This window comes from Gobius niger (assembly GCF_951799975.1).
Source record: "Gobius niger genome assembly, chromosome: 15".
Lineage (NCBI taxonomy): Eukaryota > Metazoa > Chordata > Actinopteri > Gobiiformes > Gobiidae > Gobius > Gobius niger.
In genome coordinates this window covers 17,391,224-17,417,100 of record NC_136866.1, presented here as the reverse complement: position 1 = coordinate 17,417,100, position 25,877 = coordinate 17,391,224, and the positions used below count along the sequence as shown (strand labels likewise).

General features: G+C 42.8%; 1 protein-coding gene across 1 annotated transcript in view; it reads right to left on the bottom strand.

The window, feature by feature from the left end:
* Positions 1–25,877, bottom strand: part of ezrb (ezrin b) — a 36,806-nt gene that overhangs the window by 8,688 nt on the left and 2,241 nt on the right. Inside the window, exons 2-9 of the mRNA XM_079572779.1 lie at positions 18,939–19,022; positions 14,276–14,371; positions 12,192–12,466; positions 11,204–11,287; positions 10,210–10,356; positions 4,970–5,066; positions 4,570–4,733; positions 1,459–1,589 (exon numbers count right to left, since the gene is read on the bottom strand). Coding sequence (XP_079428905.1) covers positions 1,459–1,589; positions 4,570–4,733; positions 4,970–5,066; positions 10,210–10,356; positions 11,204–11,287; positions 12,192–12,466; positions 14,276–14,371; positions 18,939–19,022 — 1,078 coding nt within the window. The remainder of the gene's footprint in view (positions 1–1,458; positions 1,590–4,569; positions 4,734–4,969; positions 5,067–10,209; positions 10,357–11,203; positions 11,288–12,191; positions 12,467–14,275; positions 14,372–18,938; positions 19,023–25,877) is intronic.

Here is a 25,877-nt window from a genome sequence, read left to right as displayed (position 1 = left end):
ATCAGAAACATCATCCTCTACACATCAGAAACATCATCCTCTACACATCAGAAACATCATCCTCTACACATCAGAAACATCATCCTCTACATATCAGAAACATCATCCTCTACACATCAGAAACATCATCCTCTACACATCAGAAACATCATCTTCAACACATCAGCAATATCATCCTCAACACCTCAGAAACATCATCATCATCTACACAGCAGCAATGTCATCCTCAACACATCAAAAACATCATCCTCAACACATCAGAAACATCATCCTCAACACATCAGAAACAGCATCCTCTACACATCAGAAACATCATCCTCTAATCAGCAATATCATCCTCAACACCTCAGAAACATCATCATCTACACATCAGAAACATCATCCTCAACACATCAGCAACATCATCCTCTACACATCAGAAACATCATCCTCTACATATCAGAAACATCATCCTCTACACATCAGAAACATCATCCTCTACATATCAGAAACATCATCCTCTACACATCAGAAACATCATCCTCTACACATCAGTAACATCATCCTCTACACATCAGCAACATCATCTTCTACACATCAGTAACATCATCCTCTACACATCAGCAACATAATCCTCTACACATCAGAAACATCATCCTCAACACCTCAGAAACATCATCCTCAACACATCAGAAACATCATCCTCTACACATCAGTAACATCATCCTCTACACATCAGCAACATCATCCTCTACACATCAGAAACATCATCCTCTACAAATCAGCAACATCATCCTCTACACATCAGAAACATCATCCTCAACACATCAGAAACATCATCCTCTACACATCAGCAACATCATCCTCTACACATCGGCAACATCATCCTCTACACATCAGTAACATCATCCTCTACACATCAGAAACATCATCCTCAACACCTCAGAAACATCATCCTCAACACATCAGCAACATCATCCTCTACACATCAGCAACATCATCCTCTACACATCAGCAACATCCTCTACACATCAGAAACATCATCTTCAACACCTCAGAAACATCATCATCTACACATCAGAAACATCATCCTCTACATATCAGCAACATCATCCTCTACACATCAGAAACATCATCCTCTACACATCAGTAACATCATCCTCTACACATCAGCAACATCATCCTCTACACATCAGCAACATCATCCTCAACACCTCAGAAACATCATCCTCAACACATCAGCAATATAATCCTCAACACATCAGCAACATCATCCTCTGTACATCAGAAACATCATCCTCAGCACATCAGCAACATCATCCTCAGGAGAGGAAGAGGTCACCTGCTGATCACAGAGTTAGAGCTAAACACCGCCAGCCGAACCGCCAGCCTCTCGGCTATAGGGCGACCCACACTCCCTCACTGAGCCATTGTCACCCTTTGTGACAATTCCCACCACTTCCTGTAGAGGGTGCTCACCTCTCTCAGCCCTCTTCGTGTTCTCTTCCACCTGGTACAGACGCATCATCAGATCCTGCTTCTCTTGCTCCATCTGGTCTTTCTCCCTCTCCATGGCCTCGCGTTTTTTCTTCTCGTTTTCCAACTGAGCTCTGGAGATAACACACAGGATAAAGGGTTAAAAATACCACCAGCCATAAAGAATGGACAGACAGTAGCACAGAGGCCCCAGGGACAGACATTCATTCATTCACAATGATATCGTCACACACAATCCTTCAGCTGACAAAAGATGCATGCACAAAAACAGAAAATTATCAAAGCTATAGGGACACCCCTGTGGGCTGAAACTCTATTGTTATAATGTGAGGGAAATGCAAAGTCTCAAATCCCAAAAGGTAACGATCAGATGTGGTTCAGCACATAAATCTTTCTCTGTAATATATTTTTTTTATTTTTTTTATTGACCTTATTTAATCAGGATAGTCCCACTGAGATTAAGAATCTCTTTTTCAGGGATAATGATTTACTGACCATGATGTAATAAGTGAATACGCTACAGGCTAGTTATTCCTCTACTGGGATGACAAGATTCACAAATGCCAATAATCAGTCTCACTTTATTTTCCAAAACAAACACATTAAACATTGCTTTTGAGCAGTTTTCACTCAAATGTTAGTTGACCCATTAAATTGGGTTTTCAACTTTTGTATTATTGTTTTAGTTTTGTATTGTATTGTTTTTTTTTGTTCACTTGAGGTAACTTGTAACTTGACGGGGCCTATTTATGGCGGGTATGCATGTTCTCCCATGTCTGCGAGGTTTCCCTGACCACTAAAAACATGTACAATAGGTGAATCCTCCAGCCAGGTGTTTCTGACCATTAGCCTGGCTACACATCTGGAGCAAATGCAGAGAATGACTTTTCCTAAGGGATCAAAAAAGTGTACCTTAACCTTTGACCTTACTGAATGAGTGTTCGAGTAAGTGGTGGTGATTCATGGTGCTGATTGGCAGCCTCACTTCCTGCCCCAGAGGCAGATGTGGCTACAATAGTAGCTTACCACCACTGGGTATGGAGTGAATTAATAAAGAATATAGGGCGACGCTTTGAGAAACTTGGTAACACAGTAACAGGCCAATACAATGGAACCACTGACCTTTGGATCTGTGGATGAACCACTAAGCCATTGCAGCCCCAAACATCTCTTTGTTATAATATTGTTGTTGTTGTTGTTGTTGTTGTTGTTGTTGTTGTTGTTGTTGTTGTTGTTTTGTTATTTGCATTGTCTTTGTCAAATGACATTAATTGAAATATTTAAAGTGAGCTAAATGGAGATCCAACTATGGTGACAAGATTTACATGAACACATTTATTGTGCTGCAGACCGTTAGGCCTCTGCCTGGGCTGTTTGAACAGCTGTAGGAGACACTGACACTGACACTGACAGCAGTAAAAACATGGACTGTATTTACCATGCAGCCCCAGAGAAACAGGAACGAGCTGCACCTCCACAAAACGATGAATGAAGTAGATTTGACATGACTCCGTAATGCACAAAGGAAACACTACATGTGTGTTTTGTTTTATAGAAGTGATTTGATGATCATGGCACCGTCATTGTTACGACCGGGTGGGACACAACATATTTGGGAAGGACATGGACAAAATGATAAGAGAAACTGTTACTTCTTTTTGTTCTTCTTTGTTGTTTTCATTAGATGTGGAGTCGGCCAAACAGAAAAGGTGTGGCAGCGGGCCAACCCTGTACAGGGCTGTAGAAGCCAAAACAAGTCACAAATAATCTCAACCCAATAAAAAATCTTCTAAAATAAAATACAGAAGAGAAAAAAGACTTAAAATACAAAGGAAAAAATATAACTAAAAACTACACTACGAGTCAAAGGTTTGGGGTCACTCAGGCCAGTTCTATAGCTTCTCTAATCAGCACAACAGAAGAAGAAGAACTTTATTTATGTAGCGCCTTTCACAGACAGAGTCACAAAGCGCACAAGGGTTTTCTAATTATCTAACTAACACAATGCACCATTAGAACCTCTGCACACCCATGTAGGTCCATTCAAAATCACCAGCTAGACTAGACATTCACAGCATTAACACGTCTAGACTGCATTTGTGATTCATTGAATGTTATAATATTTAATGTTAAATAAGGACATTTGAAGTGACTCCAAGTGTTTGTGTTTGGAACACATAACAGTTGTATACTTTGTCTGACCTCAGACACATGTGACCTGTCTGCCTCAGTGTGACTTCAGTTGGCACATGCATATCAGCAGACCACACTGTTCCATTTCACGGCTGTTTCTTAGATTGTATTAAATAAATAAATACTCTTTGTTTTGTGAACTTTGAGCACTGAGTTTATAAGCACGAGGGCTTAAGTCACCTTTCTGTCAAGCCTTACTTTTTGCTTCATATCTTTCAAATGATCTTGTTCCTCTATGTGCCGTTGGCGTCTGGTTACTGTCCTTAACAAACTGTGCATTTGTGGCAATCATGAAATAACCACCACTCGAGCCTTTAGGTCCTCCTGTTATCTGCCTGACAAAGACAGCATCTGCTCCAGTCACTTTGTGAGGACGGCTGATGCTGTCGGCCATCTTCAACAAATGGTTAGCAATGCCCCCGGCAACAATGTAATTGGCATTTACAGTGTCTAAAGTATAAAATAAAATAAAATAAAATAAATAAAATGTGAACAATATAATTTCAAGTAATGCAAAACCAAAGACATATAAATAAATTACCCCTAATTTCAAAACTCCCAGTTTTTAACACCAAATCCAAAATAATTTCACTTTTTCACCTGGAGACGTATTTTTAAACAAAAACAGTAAAACTTCTGTGAATTAAGGTCAAATGTTAGAATATATTAGCTTTCTGTCTTTATTATTTGCACCATGATCAAAAATATATTTTGATACTATTTATTGATACATTTCCCTGAAATATTGACCCTGACCACATGACTTACTGCGCTGTATCAAATGACATGGTGCTTTTTCAACACAAAATAGAAGATTTCTGTTTCTTGGTTTTGTAAATATAATTGAAATAGAATTGGGAGGTGTCTTTAAGATCCAGGAGGAGGCTGCTGTGCACCTACCTCTCCATCTGTTTCTGGTGCTTGTCCTCCTTGGCCTGGGCCTTCATCTGCTGCACTTCGATGCTGTCGGGCTTCCTCCTCCTCATGTACAGCTCATGGTTCCCCATACAAAGCTGCAGGATGCGCTTGTTGATCCGCAGTCGGGACGCGAAGAAAACAAAGTCCTACAGCAAACATCAGCAGTTTAAAATAATGACTTACTATCAGAATCACAGTGAACTCAAAACCCTGTAGTTTAGACCTCTACAAGTATCTTATGGACCTCTACAAGTACATGATTAATGCATTACTTATTACTTCATATTTCTGTTTTCTCTCAACTGAGCCGGCCAATCACACGCAAAGATTTTATAAAGCTGTAGTAATAAAGCTGGTTGAACTGAATATTGAATCTACTCACTGGAGACTTCTTGTCGATGGGTTTGATGATGAACTTCTTGTCATTGAAAGAAATATTTCGGATCTCACTCCAGGGAAAGCCAATCTTCGGAGTCAACCTGAAGACGAAGATCAAAATGTAAAAACACCAACAATGACAGCAGACAAATGCACCAGAGGAGCGCCTACGGAAATGGATACTTTTTACAAGAGCTATCAAATCAAAACTGTCCTTTCAGAGAGTCCTATTTGGATTAGAACTAGTGACCACTTTCAGAAAAAACTAAATCATATGAACCAGTTCAAATTGCTTTTGGCATACTGTAATTGTGCGTACATTTGGCATTTAAAGAGACTAGATGCAAGGTGGTCATTTTACACTCACTACTGCCACCTCAGGTCTTATGCGTAACTGCAGCTCCGTGCATCACGGCACTTCAGACCCGAATAAACCTTTTTGAGTGACAGTGCAGGATTTTAGAGGCAGTTGTGGTGAACAGGTCTGAGCTCATTCTACACATTAGGACATGGCTGGAACATGTAGGGGGAGGAAAATACTTAGTTTTAACATTTTTAAACTCCGTACAGTCCCTTTATCAACACTCAAGACTCCTCAAGAGACTCAATGTCTAAATTGGCAAATAATAATTAAAATATCAATGCAAATGCTGAACATATGATTTTTTGATCAATGGGTTACTTTTGGGTGAACTTTAAAGCTGCCTTAAGCAATGTCTTTTTGAAGTGTTTTCATCAGTAGGTGGAGTAGTGAACTCTGCTCCACCACCCCGTGCAGCCCCGTGAGGAAACTCCTGTTGTGATGCTGGGCTTTACAAAACCATTGATTGATTTACATGAAACTGAACTCATGCTCAGGCCTGTCATATTCACATGTACACTATCATCAGAGGTTTTTCAGCCATATCATCACCGATAACTGAGAGGTGCGTGTTGAAGAGGCTGTTAAAGTCCTGAGCTGTTCTTGCAGTGAGTGAACTGTTGTGTGAAGGTGAAGTCGACTGGACTGGGTTGATAGCAGAGAGGACGTTATGCTTCTGTTCAGAGAACCTTCTTCTTAGCTCTTGTGGTCACATGACAACACTTCCTGGACGATTGAGAGCCTTCACAAACTCAGACGAGTTGCAATAATAACAAACAGGACTTGACATTAACACTAAACACTGATCCAAATTGGCTTTACACTCTCTGTGACACTTGGGTTTTATTCAGTTCAAATTTGTAAGCAAACATTAAAGATGCACTGAAGAACTTTTTATGCAAGCACAAGCAAAGAATCAGGAAAATATTTTCATTCACAACTTAGTGCTGAGCAGCAACAGCGTGTGGGAGATTTTTTTTCCACAGTCGCGCAGCAGCAGCGGCTCCTGAAGTGAACTCATGCGAGCGACCAAACAGAAGCAGTAACAGGTTCGGTGTGTGCGCACCTTTAGAAGTGATTAACTCTACCGCCCCAAGAACTGACAGGGTAAGAATATGTTGGCAGGTGGAGGATGATTGAAATGAATGCAGTTCAATTATAGTCTGATTAAAAGTGTTTAAAAGGTGAGAGTAGGTCACGGTCATTATAACCCTGAGCAGAAACTATGAGAGACTAAGGTGTGGATTAGGGCGTGTTTGGGTTTGTTGGAGTCGGGCCCAGTTCAGTCACCGAGTGTCAGTCCCATTGAGGACATCAGGGCCCGACTTTCTAAACAGACGTGGTATTGTAATGGAGCCGCATGAAACTGCACAGTGCCTCGACCGGAAAAACCCTTTTGCCTTTTCATGCCTGCAGAACAGACACGTGTGCAAAAGCCCAAGGAGAGCGGACTCGAAACACTGCACAGGAGCTTTCAGACGCCCTTTAACCTCTTACCCCCCGCATCAACCGAGTGCATTCTTTCCAGTTCGGTATTACTCAAATTTGAAAGCTTCTCAACTGGAGAGCAACAGTGTAATGCCGAATTTGAAAGCTAAGACCTGCAAAAGTGATTGTAACTTTGTGGTCACAATGTCGCCTTGTTTTATGTCACATTTTTGTCAATTTTTGTTACTTTTTCATGGCTTTTTTTTGTCACTCTTTGTTGCATTTTTGTCATGTTTTGTTGTTTTCGGTGTTGCTTTTTCATTGTGTTTTTTCATAGATTTTTTGTTGTGCTTTCGCCTTGTTTTTGTCACTTTTTTGCTGTGTTTTCATCCTCGTTTTCATTGCTATTTTGATGCTTTTTTTTTTTTTTAAGCTTTTAGGTAAAGCCAAACTGGTTCAGATGGGGGTTAAGACTTAGCTGTCTTTAATAATCACTTAATATCCATCCATCCATCCATCCATCCATCCATCCATCCATCCACCAGCCCCTTATGGCTCCACCTGCAGGTAGGTGGGTCCACAGAAGGACGACCTCATGGTTCTGACCGGGCCTGTTGGTCTCTTATAAGGGGCTTCTGAACCGCTCTTTGTCTGACCCGTCAACTAGGACCTGTGAGAACCTACCAGGGGCACAAAGCCCCCGACAACAGAGCCCCCAGGATCATTCAGGTGCTCAAACCCCTCCACCACATTAAGGTGGCGGTTCCAGGAGGGGCACTTTATATTGTAATTTATATAATTGACTATAATCTTATACGGAAATATCGTTTGAAAATAGCCTAAACACTTTAGTTTTACAGCTATGAGAAAATAAAATTCTTATTATACTCAAAACATTCCTTTTAGGCCCTATAGGTGACTGTTTGATCTTCTCCATCTCTGTGCCAATGGAGCACTGCAAACTTGACTCTTTACCATCAGAAACATGGCTCAGCCTCATCTGTGTAGAGCATAGACACGTGAGTCCAGTGGCAGGTTAGTCAGGAGTTTGTTGTAAACTGCAGCGCGGCACGAGACTCTGAATGAAGCTCAGTCAAACAGAGAAATAAGCTTGTATTGCTTTGCAGCGGATGCATCATGATAATATGATATTGTACAGTATAATGTGCCAGATCTAACGCACACCTTAACTAGGCCGAGAAAAGACAATTGGACCAAGGCCGTCAGCTGATATGGACCCAAATGGTGCACTCGTGGTGGACTGAACGGGGAAAAATGCTTCATTTCACATTAACCATGCTTATTTCAATTAAAATGAAACTTAATCAGTATAACAAAACTATGTATAATGGTAATCAGCACAAAAATGACAAAAGCATCAGCTGTAACATCCCCGTGTGGACGGTCTGGCCCTGGTAACAAACAGTGGGGTCAGTGACTTCCCAGTGAGTTACCTGAACGAGCACTTGAGTTGACCTGACGTGCACATCCCGCACCGGAGGTCATCAACCTCTGACAAGTGCCATTCCAAACAATTTGAGGCTTTTCAGAGACTGGGTCAGGGTTAGAGGTGTCACAACATACGAGGAAGACAAATGCTACATGGGCTTCACCTGCACTGGGGGTGGGACTTTAACCTCTTAACCCCCGCCTTAAAGGAACAGGCCACCGTTTTCACATACTGCGATATGTTCTTACTTGAGCTTAGATGAGTTGATACGTACCTGTCTGGTCTTTGTGTGTGCCCTCAGTCACGCAAAACGACCAAAGATGTTGTTAGCATTTGGCCTCTCCCAGTATATTCCTATGGCTCCAAACAGTGTGAAGTTGAAAGCTACCAAGCTCTTCCACGGGCACGCACAAAGACCAGACAGGTACATATCAACTTGTCTAAGCTCAGGTAAGAACAAATCTCAGTATGGAAGAACTGTGTGCTCCAAGTCACACAATAAGACCAAAGATGCTGTTAGCATTTGGCCTCTCCCAGTATATTCCTATGGCTCCAAACAGTGTGAAGTTGAAAGCTACCAAGCTCTTCCACGGGCACGCACAAAGACCCGACAGGTACGTATCAACTCGTCTAAACTCAGGTAAGAACATATCTCAGTATGGAAGAACAGTGGCCTGTTCCTTTAACCGAGCGCATTTTCTCAAGTTTGGCTTTACCCAAATCTAAAAGCTTCTTGACTAGAGCTTACAGCCGACAGGCCAGGGTACACGGGTGGAAAGCAAGTCAACTTTTGAAACCACGCCTGTCGGTCTGAGCGTCTTTCCTCCATGGATTTATGGATAGAACACAATTGAAAAAAGGCAAAGAGAACAGAGGAAATGATGCTCTGTTTGCACAAGATCACAACCTCGCCTCGACCGAGACTTTCCTTGCGCCAGGGGGGAGATCGGGCCTATTGTCTATAACAAATGGCCACATTAGGACACATGGCTTTTCACTGATAAACACCATTCAGTGTCCGATAAATGACCCATTAACGAAGGCTTTCGCTGTTTGAGTTTGAGTTCAATCCCTCAGCTCACGTGGCATATATTAAACATATCGTAACATTGTAATGTAATTTGTAATGGCAGTCTGGCAATATGTACGCCTTGCTGTTGATGGAGGTGCACTGCATTCTCTTCATGTCTGTCATCTCCATTGCTGCACGCCTTCAGTATTCCCACGGCCGCTTGTGTGTCTGCAGCGGCGCCACAACACAACAAACGGGCTATGTGTTTCACAGAACGACCCGTAAATGGTCCTAAGTGTTGTGTCTATTCTACTGAAGTGTAACTATAGAGTGATTAATATCCGTTAATGGGATTCATTAAGTATTTATTGTGGCTAGTGAAATCGTTCGCAACCAGAGCTTGTGAAAAACACACCGCTACACGTGACAGTTTTCCCGGTGAAAAACTGTCACATCTGAACGCAGAAAGCATGCTGATGCTGTTAACAAAAAAGCGATGATCAGAGGAGAGCGGCCGCTTTTGGGAAAAGTCATGTTCACAATGACACATCGTCCTTATGTGATGTAATCTAACTATGACAAGCTCAGTACTCTGTCAACCTTCATCCCAATGTCTTATTGTCAATACTTATCGAAATTCATTGACTAAAACTATCACATTTAGAAACAACAACTCAAATGTGACAAAAACTAAAAGCATTCATCTAGAAGACTAAGAGGGCTGCCAAAAACACAACACTGCTCTTTACAGTGACAGCAAGCCCATTCCAGTGCTCTCTGTTGGAGTCTGTGAACATTCAGAAAAATCTGTGGTAGATTCCATTGCTCTTGATAAACCTCCATGAGTCTGATAATAGACCTTTAAAGAATCAGACTTCAACATTGTAATACAGGAATAAATAGAGGGCTTCCTGAACCAGCTGTACTTGTTTCTGTGTTATAGCAGATAAGTCATCACGAGTCAACCAGGAGTTTGTAGAAGAAAGAACAAACCTGTCATCTTTCTCATAGATGTTGAGCCCCAGCGCGTCCACTCCAAGCCACAGCTCGGTTCCCTTCTTATTCTTGATGTCGAAGTAGTTCACACCGTACATTTCCAAGTCCTGAGCAATCTTCAAGTACTCCAACATGGCGTCCTCCCTAAAGAGTGTGCACAAGCCTTCATAAGTTATTACATCTTAAATCTTTCACTACAGCAACATGGACATTGGTTAATGATAGTTTTGCTCTTTAAAGAGTGAGTATGTCAGCTATATGTTAGCATTGTGTTTCACTAATGAAAGGGAATCATAGTGCTTCCATTGCCTAGATGAGTGGCTCTGCTGGTGCAGCCACAGCACCCACTTCAATCTCTGACTATCTGTATATCAAGGCCTTGTCCACACTTAGCAGCTCATTAAAAACAAAGATATTCCTACGGTTTTCCAGCCAAAGTGAAGATTTTTGAGTGTGGACATAAATAGAACGTCACATGTACATTTAGAAACAGCATGGACGCCTCTGCTTCATGTTGAAGAGTGCAGGCATAGGAGCATTTCATGGTCGGCTATTTTCTGCCAAATAACCATCCCACGCCAATGACTTTGGGTCAAATACCCTGCTGCGTGTGGACAAGGCCTAAGGATAGCAAAAGACTGACTTTTAGTTAAAGAAGAAAAATGGATTCATAGATTAGCAACATTTGACAACTCTGCAGGCATTACTTTCTTCTTTATAGACTTTACTTTCAATTCTACCTCTGCAGCTCTGTTATCTGTTATCAAATAAATGTGTGTCTGGATTATAGCTGCTGTCGACCAAACTGCAATTTGGTCGACCTTCACCCCCAATATCTGCTGAGCTTATACACGTTATTGTCTCACTCTGTCCAGACTCCAGTCAAAATCACACATACACCCCCCGATACACACTGGTCTTTCTGTATGAGTATGTTAGTATTTGAAGAACAGTGGACAGTTATAGTAGTTTAAGAAAATGGAAGACTGACTTGAGCATGCCGCTGTGCTCCTCGTGCCAGACCTGGATCCGCTCCTCCCACTGGTCTTTGGACAGTTTGTGCTGCTCCATCACTCTGAGGAAGACAAAGAGCACCAAAAAGGTCATTTCTTTCAATTCAGCTTCTCTATGATGAATACTTCCTGGGCGAATGAGAGCTTTCACTAACATGAAGGCAAGATGTCTGAGATTTGCTCTCTGTTTTTGTTCCTGTTAGGTTGTTGTTTGTGTTTTATTTGTTTGTTGTGACCCTATTGTACATGTTTTATATGTAAGGGGAAAAGGATCTCCCAGAGGAAACCTATGCAGGCCCAGAATGGCTTTTCATCCATCTGATCCTGATCCTCCCAAATGGCATTTTGATGGTTTCATCCACAGCCTCAGATTCACACTTTCTGGTGACGTTTGCCGTGACCGACTCTTCGGCTGTAATGAATGTCAAGCGGATTAAATGAACACTTTGTGCTGATACGCAGCTGCACAAGGCTTAAGGCTGAAACCTGAGGCCTCCAATGGTCTTATCAGACACTTGGCAAAGGATTGATGCTTTTGCATGAGAATATCGGTAGTATGGTCAGAGATTATGCTTTTAGTGCTTGAGCTGGGGGCCGTCTTGGCTGATTTTTGGTGAAAATAGCCCCCGCTTCGATTTGCCTCTCAATAATATTTTCGTGTGAGCGCAGAATGGACAAGAAGAACTGAAGCTCCATCAGCCCTGGGTCTATCTATAGCCTGTCCGTCCATGGGAGTGGATCTCTCCTTCTGTGGTTCTCCCCGAGTTTTCTCTTTTCTCACACTTTGTTTCTGAATTTTTCCTTGCTGGGTAGAAGAGTCTAAGACGATTCCATTTGCTGATTTGGACACTATGTTTGCCTGCACACTACATTTGCTTGGACATTACATGGTTATTACAAAGACATAGGGACATTAAATAAAGTTTTGTTCAAAAAGAGTCCTAAAAAGTGTGTGAGGTGGCTGACCTGTGGGGGAGCAGGCGCTCGGTCATCAGGTAGCCGGGCTTGTGCACTTCTTTGGTGTAGTCTCCGAACTTGGCCTGGACGGAGTAGGAGGCCAGCAGCACGGCGGTCTCTGGAGGGCAGTAGACCTGGTCACTCAGAATGCCGTCTTTAACCTGCAGAAAGAAGAGCTTCTGCGTGATGTCCTGGATCAGGTCCTCGGACACATCCTCCGGGAAGAACTTGGCCAGGAACTTGAACTGAAGAGGGTTCTCCTTCTTCACATCCTGGGACGTCACCTGTAAGTCACACCAGCCAAAAAATACATAGTGAAGAAGAAAAAAATATACATATAAGTCGCTCCGGAGTATAAGTCGCACCAGCCCTGGCAACTAACTGGGCCTGGAGGCGTAACTGCACCACTGACAAGCCTCTCCCGGCATCACGTTGTTCAAGCACCCATTTGCAAACTTGTTCCTCTGGCTGTAGCCATTTAGCTAAATTAGTTTTTTTTTGTTTTCTTCATCACGGTAAGAGTAACCTCCGCTTTTCCCTCACAAGTTTCTCGCTCACTCCAAACATTCTTTCTGTTGCTCAATTATCATTGTTTAAATCTTCAGTGATACTGGAGCAACAGATAGTGGTACACAAGCCTAGAGCACCCTCTAGTGGCCGTCAGTGTGAAATAACAAACGTGTGAGATTATATATCAGTCGCCTCTGAATATAAGTCGCACCCACAGCCAAACTATGAAAAAAAGTGCGAAGTCCAAGGGAAAAAAAACACTTGGGTACAGGATTGTGAATATCCAGTGCTACTAAAAGGCACTATATTCCCATTATTACCCATTTTGTCAAAATGTGACGAAATAGGTGTTTTACCGCCAAGGCTGTCCTGACGAGTGAAAATGTGACAAAACGTAAACCCCATTTCATCACATATTGGTTATTTGAGATGACAATGCAAACGTCACGCTTATTTTTACTACAAATTACTACTTTTACAACATACGTGAATGTTACCTTAGAAAGAAGTGTCAGGTATAGGGCCTTTAAATGGAGATGTTGTCCCCAGAAACTGACAATAATGCATTTAGAGAAAAGAGTTTTCTTCAAAAAGCCTGGACTTGGAGCAGAGCTGCTTCCACAGAGAGGTGCCTGAGCGTGAGGCATGTGTTGTTTGAGAAGCACTGGGCTCGTGGGTGTGACCTAATGCCTTCCCTGTATTATAATTGTCTTGTTTAGTTCTGTGTTTTTGGTTCAGTTTACGTGTGGTTTAGTCCTGCATCGAATCTTTCTATTTCCACATGCGAAAGCTTCCTTCAGTTTTTTCCCTGATAAGCTAACATCTGTGACAAAGCACCTTTCAGTACATCTGCGCTAAGCCAGAATCATCAACATCATCTTTCAATTTATCATTTCTTTCAAAAGTTTGAGAGAAAGGTGCAAGCTTTTTTTTAAATCCATCTATCCATTCGCGGAGGCAGCAGTCTAAGCAGAGATGCCCAGACATCCCTTTCCACCTCCCCCAGCTGTTCTGGGGGGACTCCAGGCCATAGAGACATGTCTCACCAGCGTGTCCTGGGCCTCCTCCCAATTAGCCATGCCTGGAACACCTCCCGAAGGACGCGACCAGGAGGCATCCGAAACAGATGCCTGAGCCACCGCTGCTGCTCCTCTCATGCGACTCTACTCTGAGCTCCTCACCCTATCTCTAAGGGTGTGCCCAGCCACCCTGCGGAGTTAACTCATTTCAGCCGCCTGTAGCTGCGTTTAAATCGCAATAATATTTGTGATTTGTGAGAAACACGTTGGCTTCTAAATAAATGTGAGCAAAGGAGTTTTAACCAAGGACTTTCTGGCCCTTAGGTCGTGATGAGCACCTGTTTCTCCCGCCTACAGTGGTGATCTAGCAAGCGCTCGCAGCCTCCTTCTCTATTACTATTTGAGAAATATTGAGCTGCAACAGTGGGTAATACCATGGGTGTATTATACTGTATGTAACAGCTTTACCCAAACCTGCATCATTGTCTGAGGACATGACCACTGTAAAGATTAAAGGTTCACTAATAAATAAAATGTATCAGACTGTATGACATCTGGCCTTACCTTTTTGTTCAGTTTTAGCCAGCTGGGATATCCTTTACCATCCACAAACTGCAGTCCAAAGTACCAGACTTCACGCACCCCGATGGTTTTCACCACCTGCACATACAGAAATGCATTTCCTTATTTCAAGTACAATCACAGACTTTCAGAAACTCAGAGACAGACATTATTTACTGTTTGAAGAGCCAGCTGCTAAATTTTATGGTTATGGTTAAATTACATCAGTGAACTGGCAATTTTATAAGCAAAGTTTGCAATACTGAGACAGTTTGTAACAAAGATGGTATTTTGACACATAAGAAGGAGTACAGCCCACTACAGCCCAGCTCAGTCCGAGTATTAGCTTAGCCAGCTCAGTCCGAGTATTAGCTTAGAGTGATCTTTTCTTGTACAGGAATCTTATCTCACTTTTCATTTCTTTACTGTTGCATAAGTTGACTTCGTTGTCGACATACTAAAATGAGCAATCCTTTAGTTAGTGCCTCTGGAGTCACACTATAAATTCATGAGCGGCTTTTCCATGTTCTTCCAGTCATTTCAGCTGAATAATATACTGTGGCCATGTTTTTTCCACTGACTAAAGACAACGCAGTCAGAAGAAACGCTCAGTGTTTCCCAGACGTGGACTTTCCATGTGCACTATACGTCACTGCAACATTTCACAAGCTCACACTTCATCTTACAGTCAAGCCCGCGAAAGTCCAGGGTACTAACGCCCACTACAGCCCAGCCAACTGCCCACTACCCCTGTCTACTAAAGCCCACTACCCCTGTCTACTAAAGCCCACTACAGCCCACTACCCCTGTCTACTAAAGCCCACTACAGCCCACTACCCCTGTCTACTAAAGCCCACTACAGCCCACTACCCCTGTCTACTAAGGCCCACTACAGCCCTACCAACAGCCCACTACCCCTGTCTACTAAGGCCCACTACAGCCCTACAAACAGCCCACTACCCCTGTCTACTAAGGCCCACTACAGCCCTACAAACAGCCCACTACCCCTGTCTACTAAAACCCACTACAGCCCACTACCCCGTCTACTAAAGCCCACTACAGCCCACTACCCCTGTCTATTAAAGCCCACTACAGCCCACTACCCCGTCTACTAAAGCCCACTACAGCCCACTACCCCTGTCTGCTAAAGCCCACTACAGCCCACTACCCCTGTCTACTAAAGCCCACTACAGCCCACTACCCCTGTCTACTAAAGCCCACTACAGCCCACTACCCCTGTCTACTAAAGCCCACTACAGCCCACTACCCCTGTCTACTAAAGCCCACTACAGCCCACTACCCCTGTCTGCTAAAGCCCACTACAGCCCACTACCCCTGTCTGCTAAAGCCCACTACAGCCCACTACCCCTGTCTGCTAAAGCCCACTACAGCCCACTACCCCTGTCTACTAAAGCCCACTACAGCCCACTACCCCTGTCTGCTAAAGCCCACTACAGCCCACTACCCCTGTCTACTAAAGCCCACAACAGCCCACTACCCCTGTCTACTAAAGCCCACTACAGCCCACTACCCCTGTCTACTAAAGCCCACTACCCCTGTCAACGAACGCCCACTACAGCCCACTACCCCAGTCTACTAAAGCTCATACAGCTCAGGCTAATAAAACCTAGGCTACTAAAGCTCACTAAAGGTCACTATAGCCCAGGCTAGTACAGCCCAGGCTACAAAAGTGCATACTACTAAAGCCCACTGCAGTCCAGGCTACTAAAGCCAAGGCTTCTAAATCTATACAGCAGCAGCGCCTGATCACAGTCAACTTAAAGGGGACTTAGATTCAGGCGAGGAGCATACACAGCAGGGGATGGCTGCAAAGATGGGGAACAGGGCTTACATTGAGCTTAACAGACGTGTTTTTGCCTTTTTCATTGCCAAAGTAAATCCTGTTCAGCCAACTTCATGAGCATTTCATAATGAAAACAAAGCCATTTATTCACTGACTTGGAACAAGTCACATCTCTTAGAATAAACTGAAAGCTTTGTATTTATTTTACAGACTTCTTTGCAGGGGCAAAACAACAGGAAGTGTAACCAGTAAAGCACTAAGGGGCCCGGAGAGGCATGAGCACTAGGATCAACTACAATAATATTTACCATGTTTCCATGCTTCTAACTGTCTTACTTCACTTCTTCAGTAAATGACATTAGAAATAGGTTAGGCCTGTTAAAACACTCTGAAAGTAGTAAGTGGCCCAAAACTATACATACATAATCTGTGCTTTGAGCAAATGCCCATATCCTGATAAACATGTTGTTTAGTTTCATTCGTGCATGTTGGAGTAATCCTGCATATTCAATATTTCTCCCTCTTTTAAACTGACACTTCCTTTTAGGATTTCCTCCAATGCAATTCTTTTCTTTTCTTCTTTTTTCTGCTAAACTGCTTCACCGTTGTTGTGTCAGTAGGGGGTGAATCCAGGTGTTCTGCACGTTCAGAAACTATCTACTGCTTCATCTAACACGTACATCATGTCCAGTCATAGAACATGAAGTACCTGTGCTAAGGCGCCCAAAAGGGTAGAAAAACTTCAAAAGTATGATAAGCTACTGCTTTAATTCACTATTGTTCACGGGCTACATTCCCTTACTGTCAAGGCCACATTCTTGGTCGCTAAGAGAGATCGCACACTCATGAAGTTAGGGCTATTGTAAAACCAGTTCTACAGGAAGTAGCCTCAGACAATGTTTTCTCTGCGTTGGTGCAGATTAGAGACAGGTACTGACATTCCTCTCCCAAAACTTTGAAGTGAAAGAAGCAATTTAGAACTAGCAAGAAAGTAAAAGTAGACGGACACAACACTGAGCGATAATACAGAGACATTTCTGAAATATGTTGAAGTTCTGATTATATTTTAAATAAGGATTGATATTGTTAACTGGTAGAGGGTTAAACATAACATTTACCACTGACCAGGAATGTTTCTAGTTCTATGAATCCACAATAACGTCATACAAAGGTTTGTGTGGTGACTAATGACTATTGTGGAGTTTCACTCTCGTACAGATACAGGGCGGTTTCTGGCTGTACGTAGGCTCAGCACATGCACAGGAAATTATACAAAATTTTTTAATTGATCGAGAAGGAAAGTACTGTTTAAAGTGATAGTCTGTAAGTTTAAATGTTTTACAAATTTAATAGAATGCCTATAATTGACCCTCTGGGCCTGACTTTTGATCATATTTTCTCTGAAGTGTCCTGATCTCAGCAATTTAATCAGAGTCTGGCAAGATTAACGCATGGACCAATGAGACGAAGTTTCCTGTGCACAGGGCCTTCATGCAAGCAAGAAAGTCTTAGGTTCGATTCTGTGTGGCGTCTCCATGGGTTTTCTCCGGGTGCTTACGTTTCCCCCATCAACCCGAAACATGCACAATAGGTGACTCCTCCGGCCAGATGATTCTGACCATTAGCCTGACTCAAAAACTGGGGATGGATCCCTGGTCACCCACTGCTCCTTATGGGGCGCCCCAGCGCATGAATGCATTTTTGGAACAGCTTAAATGGAGTGTTGCACTTAAAACAAATTAAAAAGTTGCATACTCAATAAATATGCTGATGAAAAACGAAATCATTTGAAATCTATTGAAATATTGTTTAGTACCTGTGAGGCAGAAGCTCATGAGTGTGCTGTGAGGAACCGTCTCAATGTCTAGTGTCCAGAAGACTCAATAGTTCAGGAACTAATGACATTTAAAGGAACAGGCCACCGTTTTTTCATACTGAGGTTATGTTCTTACCTGAGCTTAGACGAGTACCTGTTTGGTCTTTGCGCATGCTCTCAGTTATGCAAAACGACCAAAGATGTTGCTAGTATTTGACCTCTCCCAACACATTCCTATACAGTAGCTCCAAAGTTGGAGGCTACCACGCTCTTCCACAGGCACGCACAAAGACCAGTCAGGTACGCATCAACTCGTCTAAGCTCAGGTAAGAGCATATCTCAGTATGGAAAAACAGTGGCCTGGATCAGTGGAGTGTGTTTTGCTCGCTGGTGTCATTCTAATCATTCTGTACGGTCAGCTGTGACTCAGAAAAACGAGTACATGTTTTTGCCTCTTCCTTTTCCCATTGAGCATATGGAAAGTGACACCTTGCATGGGATTACGTGATTGTAGTTGCTCAATAAACAAACTGAAGCACATGAAAGGACAGACCGCTGGAGCTGGCCAGTATCTGACGGATCACGTGTGTGGTGTCGCATTGTCAGAGTGGTTTCGTTTGTGGCCTCAAATGAAACTACAGTATCAACCCTTGTGCTGAGGGCATCTTCTGACACTTTTAGCCAATCTTCACATTTCCTGCTTTGTAAGTCATTTCATTTGTAATGAAAACTCTTGATTTGGCTTACACTTACACATAACATGTCTTAAACCGTTGCAAACACTAACAACAAAGCATCTGGTTTGTTCAACGCTATTGTTACATCTATATCAAAGAAAGGAGATGTTTGATTAGCCTTTATTTTTTTGATCCTGCCCTTTTATGCCACTATTTTCCACTGGTGTGTATATTGTAGATGTATAGAACATTTTTAAAACTGTTTTTTTCACATAAATTTGTTCATCAATTTAAATTCTGCACAAAAAATACTATATTTTTAATTACAAATATTTTGCCAATGTAAAAAATGGGGTGTGTGTGTGGTACCTGGTCAAAGAGCTGTTTGCCGGTCGTACTGTTCTGAATGGCGAACTCCAGCTCTGCGTCCACCGTAGTGACGCGGACATTGACCTGTGGGAATAAACAGGACAGCATTAGAGCAGAGGCCAGCACTCACATTCAACATTTGATCAGCAAAATCTCATGGAAGAGCGAGAAGTATTTCTGTAAACCTGTAAATACAGCTAAGATATTTACTTTTTTCAATAGATTTTTCTTTGTATTCACATTGGACTGGTCATACTTGATTCATACATAAGACTCCCACATTTGCAGCACATAAGTAGAAAATGACGACAGCTTGTGACACAAGCATGACATTTAGCTCAGTTTGAGCTCAGAGTCAGTGAGAGAAAAATGCAGATGTATCTTTTTATAAAGTGTATGTAAACATCTGGTTCCCGCTGTACATGAGCCCCTGCCCTTGACTTGCTGCAAACCCTCAACTCAGTCTAACTAAAGCTTAGAACCATAACCAACCAACTGATGTGGGGCTATTACAGCATTTAAACTAAACTAAACTAAACTGCAGCTAGTACTGGTCTACTATTGTACAGAAAGTAAAGCTGGTACGGTTTGTGCAGTGACATTCACTCTTTAAACTAAATGTAAATATACATATATGTAATTAAACATTCCAAGACTAACTATTACATTCATTAAACTGTGCCGACTTCATCCTGGAACACATTTAGAAGGTTTGTGGGGCCATAATGGACTATTAACCCCTTAAGGGCGAGTGTCGCTGATTCACGACATACAAGCAAAAACACATCCAGTCTCTGAGTGAGAGGCGGGACATGGCCACACTCCTCTGCACCTTCATAACTCAGACCCTCCATTGGAGACCAGCTCAGGCACCGGAGACCACATCCAGCCAAGAAGGGCCACACAGGCCCACGAGCTTTAACATCGTGTTATAAATCTGTTTTATAGATGTTTTTTTTTAAAATAATTGATACATTTCAGGTTCAACATTTCTTTCTTTCCTGCCATGTCAACACTGATATATATTTTTTATACAATTGGAAATTAATTCAGGCGTCAAGGGGTTAAACACAAATCCTTTCAACAACAAAGTATTTAAAGCAAATGCAAACGCAATATCTCGGGAAAAAACTGAAGAAGAAGAGTATATGTGTGTATTGTAGTGTATTATGAAGATCTAGCCAACAACATGTGGGGAATGATGGACAGACTAGCAGTAATTCCAGCTCAAGAAGTGCACTTCCAAGAGACGAGCCTGTCTCTCCCTGCCCATCCCTTCTGCCAGCGTTGTGTTTTCAAATAAAGCCGACTAACTCCTTAATAGAATGGGGAAAAAAGAAAAGAAAATGGAAAATAACCATTGGGATATCCCATTGGGTCATGATGGACGTCACATGACCGCTCCTGTGGTGTAGTGTTTGCAGTGTAAACATGTGTGTGTTTATCTGCTCTTTCACAGCAGCGAGGTTAGCTGTCACAGTCGGTCTGGCTGTGGGGGCTGGGCCAGGCAAACCCTCACCAATAAACCAGCACAACCATTCATTTACAAGATCCATCATCGACACGCAAGTCTTTGTAATCCAAACAACCAGTTCTTTTTTTTATTATTCTTTATTTGTAATTTTTTTTTGTTTAAAGATGGGTACAATTTACTTATATGTACAGTATTATTGTTCACTTTCAAAGAACACTGTCCCATCAAAAAACAAATAGAAGAAAACAGAAAAACAAACAAACAAACAAACAAACAGAAACAGAACTTCAGGGAGTGACCATCACGTTGTCTTTAACACAAAATCAAACCAGGCTTTTTAATTTTTACGTAGGTGACCCATTTTTGTTTTTGGTTTTCATATGCCGTCAGCTCTTCCATTTAAAAAAATACTCATTGTTACATCCCACCATGCAGATAAGGTGGGAGTATCTTGTGATAACCATTTTTGAGTTATGCATTTCTTGCTTGCCACCAAGAGGACGCTTAACAAATATATATCTTTTTTTCTCCATTCCTGTGGTTAGCATCCAAAGTATACAGTTTTTATTTCGAAAGGAAATGTACAATTGAAAATGTCTTGTAGTGCTCTGTGAATGTCCATCCAATATTGTTTGATAAGTGGACAATTCCATAGGATGTGGAAATGATTTGCACGTTGGTCTCCACATTTTCTCCAACAAATAGGAGGTCGTCCGTCAAAGTGTGTTTTTGGACATGGAGTGATAAAGAATCTTATGATTGTTTTCCAACCATATTCCTTCCATCTCTGTGAGTTTGTACATTTCCATTGGAGTTTCCATGTTGTTGTCCATTCTCCTCTGATATTGTCATCAAGCAACCAGATCTAATACGAACCTTTTCATACCGAGCCTGCAGAACATCATGACTTATCATCACACAGAAGGTCAGGCAGAACATAATAGGATTTGCGTTGGAGCCAAGGCTGCAAAGTTTATCGATATCCAATAGCAATCGAAGTTCTGACGACTGCAATAACCTCAAGAAGCTGAGGTTTGTTTTTCTGTTTTTTTCTGTATTTGAGTAATCTAAAGTGTTTATGTGATTCCATCCGGGACTTATTTTAGTCACGTGGCTGTCCCCCAGAGGTACTCTCTGAATGTCGGGGAAACTCCTCCAGAAGCTCGAGTACACTACATATACCAAAGATCAAACATTACTCCAACTAAAGTAAAGGCTACTCAGTCAAATTATGACTTCAGTGAAAGCAATGAAGTATTTGCTGTAGTAAGTACTGAAGAACCTCGTGACAGCAGCAGGTGTGAGCCCAGTCTGGGCAGTATGGGACGAAAACAGTTTGTTCTTGTGCTTTGCTGTTGCTCGTCTCCATCGTCCGTGCACTTCTGTCATTCGTATGTCACGTCTACTTCGATGTTTTTACCCCAGGTCTGTTGGGCTAATTCTGGCACAATGATCTACGGTCGGTGCTGACAAGTTGATTAAAGTGCATTGACATGTTGAAGATAAAGTGCTGACTGAGAAGTTCCTGAAGAGGTAGGACACACCGCCTCATGACATCAGCAGGTGGAACAAACAGTTAGGATAGACAGAGTAGATGGATAGATAGATAGATAGATAGATAGATAGATAGATAGATAGATAGATAGATAGATAGATAGATAGATAGATAGATAGATAGATAGATAGATAGATAGATAGATAGATAGATAGATAGATAGATAGATAGATAGATAGATAGATAGATAGATAGATAGATAGATAGATAGATCTCTTGAAGGAGACTCCCTTTGATAGAGAAAAGCATTATTTCAGAGTGAATCATTGGTTGAAGCAGAGAAAGGGCAGAGCCGGAGAGCGAGAGGTTTTTCTGTTTACTCACATGGACTCGCCCCGGTGATTAATACATCACTCCACAGTCATAAAGCAGGAGAACCACAGCGGCTCTCTGCTTTAAAGAACCCTTATTATAAATGACTTTTAAATGGCTTTTAGTTTGTCTGTGCAGGCTCTCTGTCGTACAGGAGTTGTCCATCCATCGTCTGTAAGGTCGGTAAAGGTATAGGGTTTTTCGCCTCACATCCTTTGGCAGCGACACTAAGACTGATACTTTACAACATGTTCACTCACAGGTTGAGAGTAGCCCTTGAATAAAGAGGGTGGCACTAGGACAAGCTGACCCCTCCCAGTGGTCTGTATGTAGTCTGCCTGTGAGCGGAAAGCCTTATTGTAGCTGACAAAACCTTTTGGATGAGAGGCCAGTACAGACGATGACTCAAGAACCTTCTTCGAGGAAAGCATTAACATGTTGTTCCTTCATGAATAACATATTCCTGGATTGTACGTCTTTAGTTTCCTTCGCAAGCACTCATGCGTTATGGGGTAGTTTTATTTTGGTTTAACAGTTTGTGTCACCGGTTCTGTTTATTACTTTTATGGACAGAATTTCTAGGCGCAGCCAGGGGCCGGAGGGCGTCCTGTTTGGGAACCTCAGGATCTCATCTCTGCTGTTTGCAGACGATGTTGTTCTGTTGGCCTCATCAAACCAGGACCTTCAGCTGCTCTGGGGCGGGATGAGGATCAGCACCTCCAAATCCGAGGCCATGGTTCTCCACCGGAAAAAGGTGCTTCCCCTCTTCAGGTCGGTGGGGAGTCCTTACCTCAAGTGGAGGAGTGCAAGTATCTCGGGGTCTTGTTCAGGAGTGAAGGACGGATGGAGCGTGAGATCGATCCGATCGAACGGATCAGTGCGGCGTCAGCAGTGATGCGGTTGCTATATCGAACTGTTGTGGTGAAGAGGGAGCTGAGTCGGGGCAAAGCTTTCGATTTACCGATCGATCTACGTTCCTACCCTCACCTATGGTCATGAGATTTGGGTAATGACTGAAAGGACAAGATCGCGGATACAAGCGGCCGAAATGAGTTTCCTTCGCAGGATGGCTGGGTGCACCCTTCGAGATCGGGTGAGGAGCTCAGTTACCCGGGAGGAGCTCGGAGTAGAGTCGCTGCTCCTTCATGTCAAAAGGAGCCAGCTGTGGTGGCTAGGGCATCTGTTCCGGATGCCTCCTGGTCGCCTCCCTCGGGAGGTGGAAGACTCAGGACACGCTGGTGGGACTATGTCTCCGAGCTGGCCTGGTGTCGCCTCGGGGTCCCCCTAGAACAGCTGGAGGAGGCGTGTGTGGATCGGGAAGTCTGGGCATCTCTGCTGAGACTGCTGCCTCCTCGACCCGGCCCCAGATAAAGCGGAAGAAAATAGATGGATGGATGGATGAATGGATGGATGGATGGATGGAGTTTGTGAAGCTCTTGATGACGTCACTCAAACCCGACTCACAGCAGCACTTACAGTGTATTTGGATGTATTGCTAACATTGCTATCAACGCCTTGAGAAGGGTAAGATTTAGAAGCATTTACTATTTGTGTAGAAAGGACACATGTTAGTAGCTCACAATGAACATTGTTACACAGCGATTTGACAAACGCAATCGATCGAAACTGGCCTCACCAACCTCCACAGATGGCTCATGGTGCTGTCCACACCAAACACACCCGTCCCAACATGGGCCAAAACCTGCTCCACCAGGACCCACTGGAGATTATCGTGCCTTTAACCACACCTTTATGGTGCACTGTCGGAACTGAGGTGTTCAGACTGTGAGCAGGCACATGCGTTTATTGATTCATATGTTGTGTATCCAAAGCTTTCCCATGGTCCTCACCATTGGTTTTATGCCATTAAGCCCAATTAGCCTATTTAAATCAATCCAATCCCACATGAACATGCCCCTCAGTAGTCGGTCCAGCAGCAGAGCGGCGCTCAGAGATAGGCCGAAGAGCAGAGGGCTACTGCACAGAACAACCATCTTTGCATCTTGTGCTTCAGATGGCCCTTTGTTGCTTGCTTTATTATTGTCACAAAATCTTAGGTCTATATTCACATGAAACATCTTAAAACACGCTCAAACATTCTTAACACTCAATGTCCTTTTCTGAAGCTGCTGTTTTCAGCCACTGCCCAGTGAAGAGAGTGAAATGAGGGAGACGAACACGTCGTTGAAGTGTGTGCTTCTGCAGGGGCGCTGCTAAGACACTTGTGATACCCCACATACAAAAGATACAGACAAAATATAAAATAATCAAAATAACATTAGGCTTTCCCCAAATGTAAATTTTTGCTCTTTAGCTATTTTAGCTACTTAATCAAATAAAAATAGAGGGGTTGTGTCCCTGCCTCTCTATCTATCTGCACGGCCCTGCTTATTTTTTGACATACTGTGCTAACCGCTGCGCTACCGTGCCGCCCATAAAGTCATAATAAAGTCTGAAAGAAAAACATCCAGCTTTTACCTGATGTTTAAACCGTTTTGGTTGCATACGATCTGATTGGGTTATGAACGTCGCATTATGACCACATGGGAACATTTGAGTTTAACAGTGAGCTCTATTCAATCTTTAACCTGGGGACAGGCTCCCTCCACCATCAGAGTGTCAATACGACCAAAGAGTGACAGACAGAGGCCATTGTGTCTGCGACCGGGCCCAACAATGAGACAGATCAGTCAGAGCAGGTTCACATGCATTCAGCTCACCAGAACAACCACCTTTTCAACTATAGATTGCATTTTATTGTCCCCTGGAGGAAATCTTTTCTGTAAAGAGAATATGGGTGATTCTAATTTCATCTGTGAACAGAGCTGTAAATCTCTGTTTTTATGCATCGTTACACAGATGTAACTGAATCATTTCAAGAAATAGAAATCTGTGGTAAGCGCACATGTTTACTGCAAACTGTCAGTCACATAGTGTACAGCATACAGGTGTTTTGTTTACATTAGCCAAGTTTGTAGCTGATTATTCTCTGAAAGTGTTTGACATGTTTATTGGAGGAATGGCCCATTGAGATAAAATCCTCTCGTTTTCTGTCCGTTGTCCTCAGTTCTGTTCATTACTTTAAAGGAACAGGCCACCTCACCTTTTGTCCATAATACGATATGTTCTTACCTGAGCTTAGACGAGTTGATGCATACCTGTCTGGTCTTTGTGTGTACCCTCAGTCACGCTAAACAACCAAAGATGTTGCTAGCATTTGGCTTCTCCCGACATATTCTTATAGCTCCAAACGGGGTGAAGTTAGAAGCGACCAAGCTCTTCCACGGGCACAAAGACTAAAGTCTAAGCTCAGGTATGAACATATTGCATTATGGGTAAACGGTGGCCTGTTCCTTTAATGGACAGATTTTCTAGGCGCACTAAAGGTCAAAAGGAGCCGATCATCTCTGCTGTTTACAGATGTTTTTCTGTTGGCTTAAGTTGGCTCTCAGTGGGAAAAGGCGGCGTCCTCTCCAGGTCAGCGGAGAGTCCTTACTTCAAGTGGAGAAGTTCAAGTATCTCAGAGTCCTGTTCATGAGTGAGGGCCGTGGAGCGTGAGCTCGACAGACAGTTCGGAAAGGAGTTTCCTTCTTAGGGT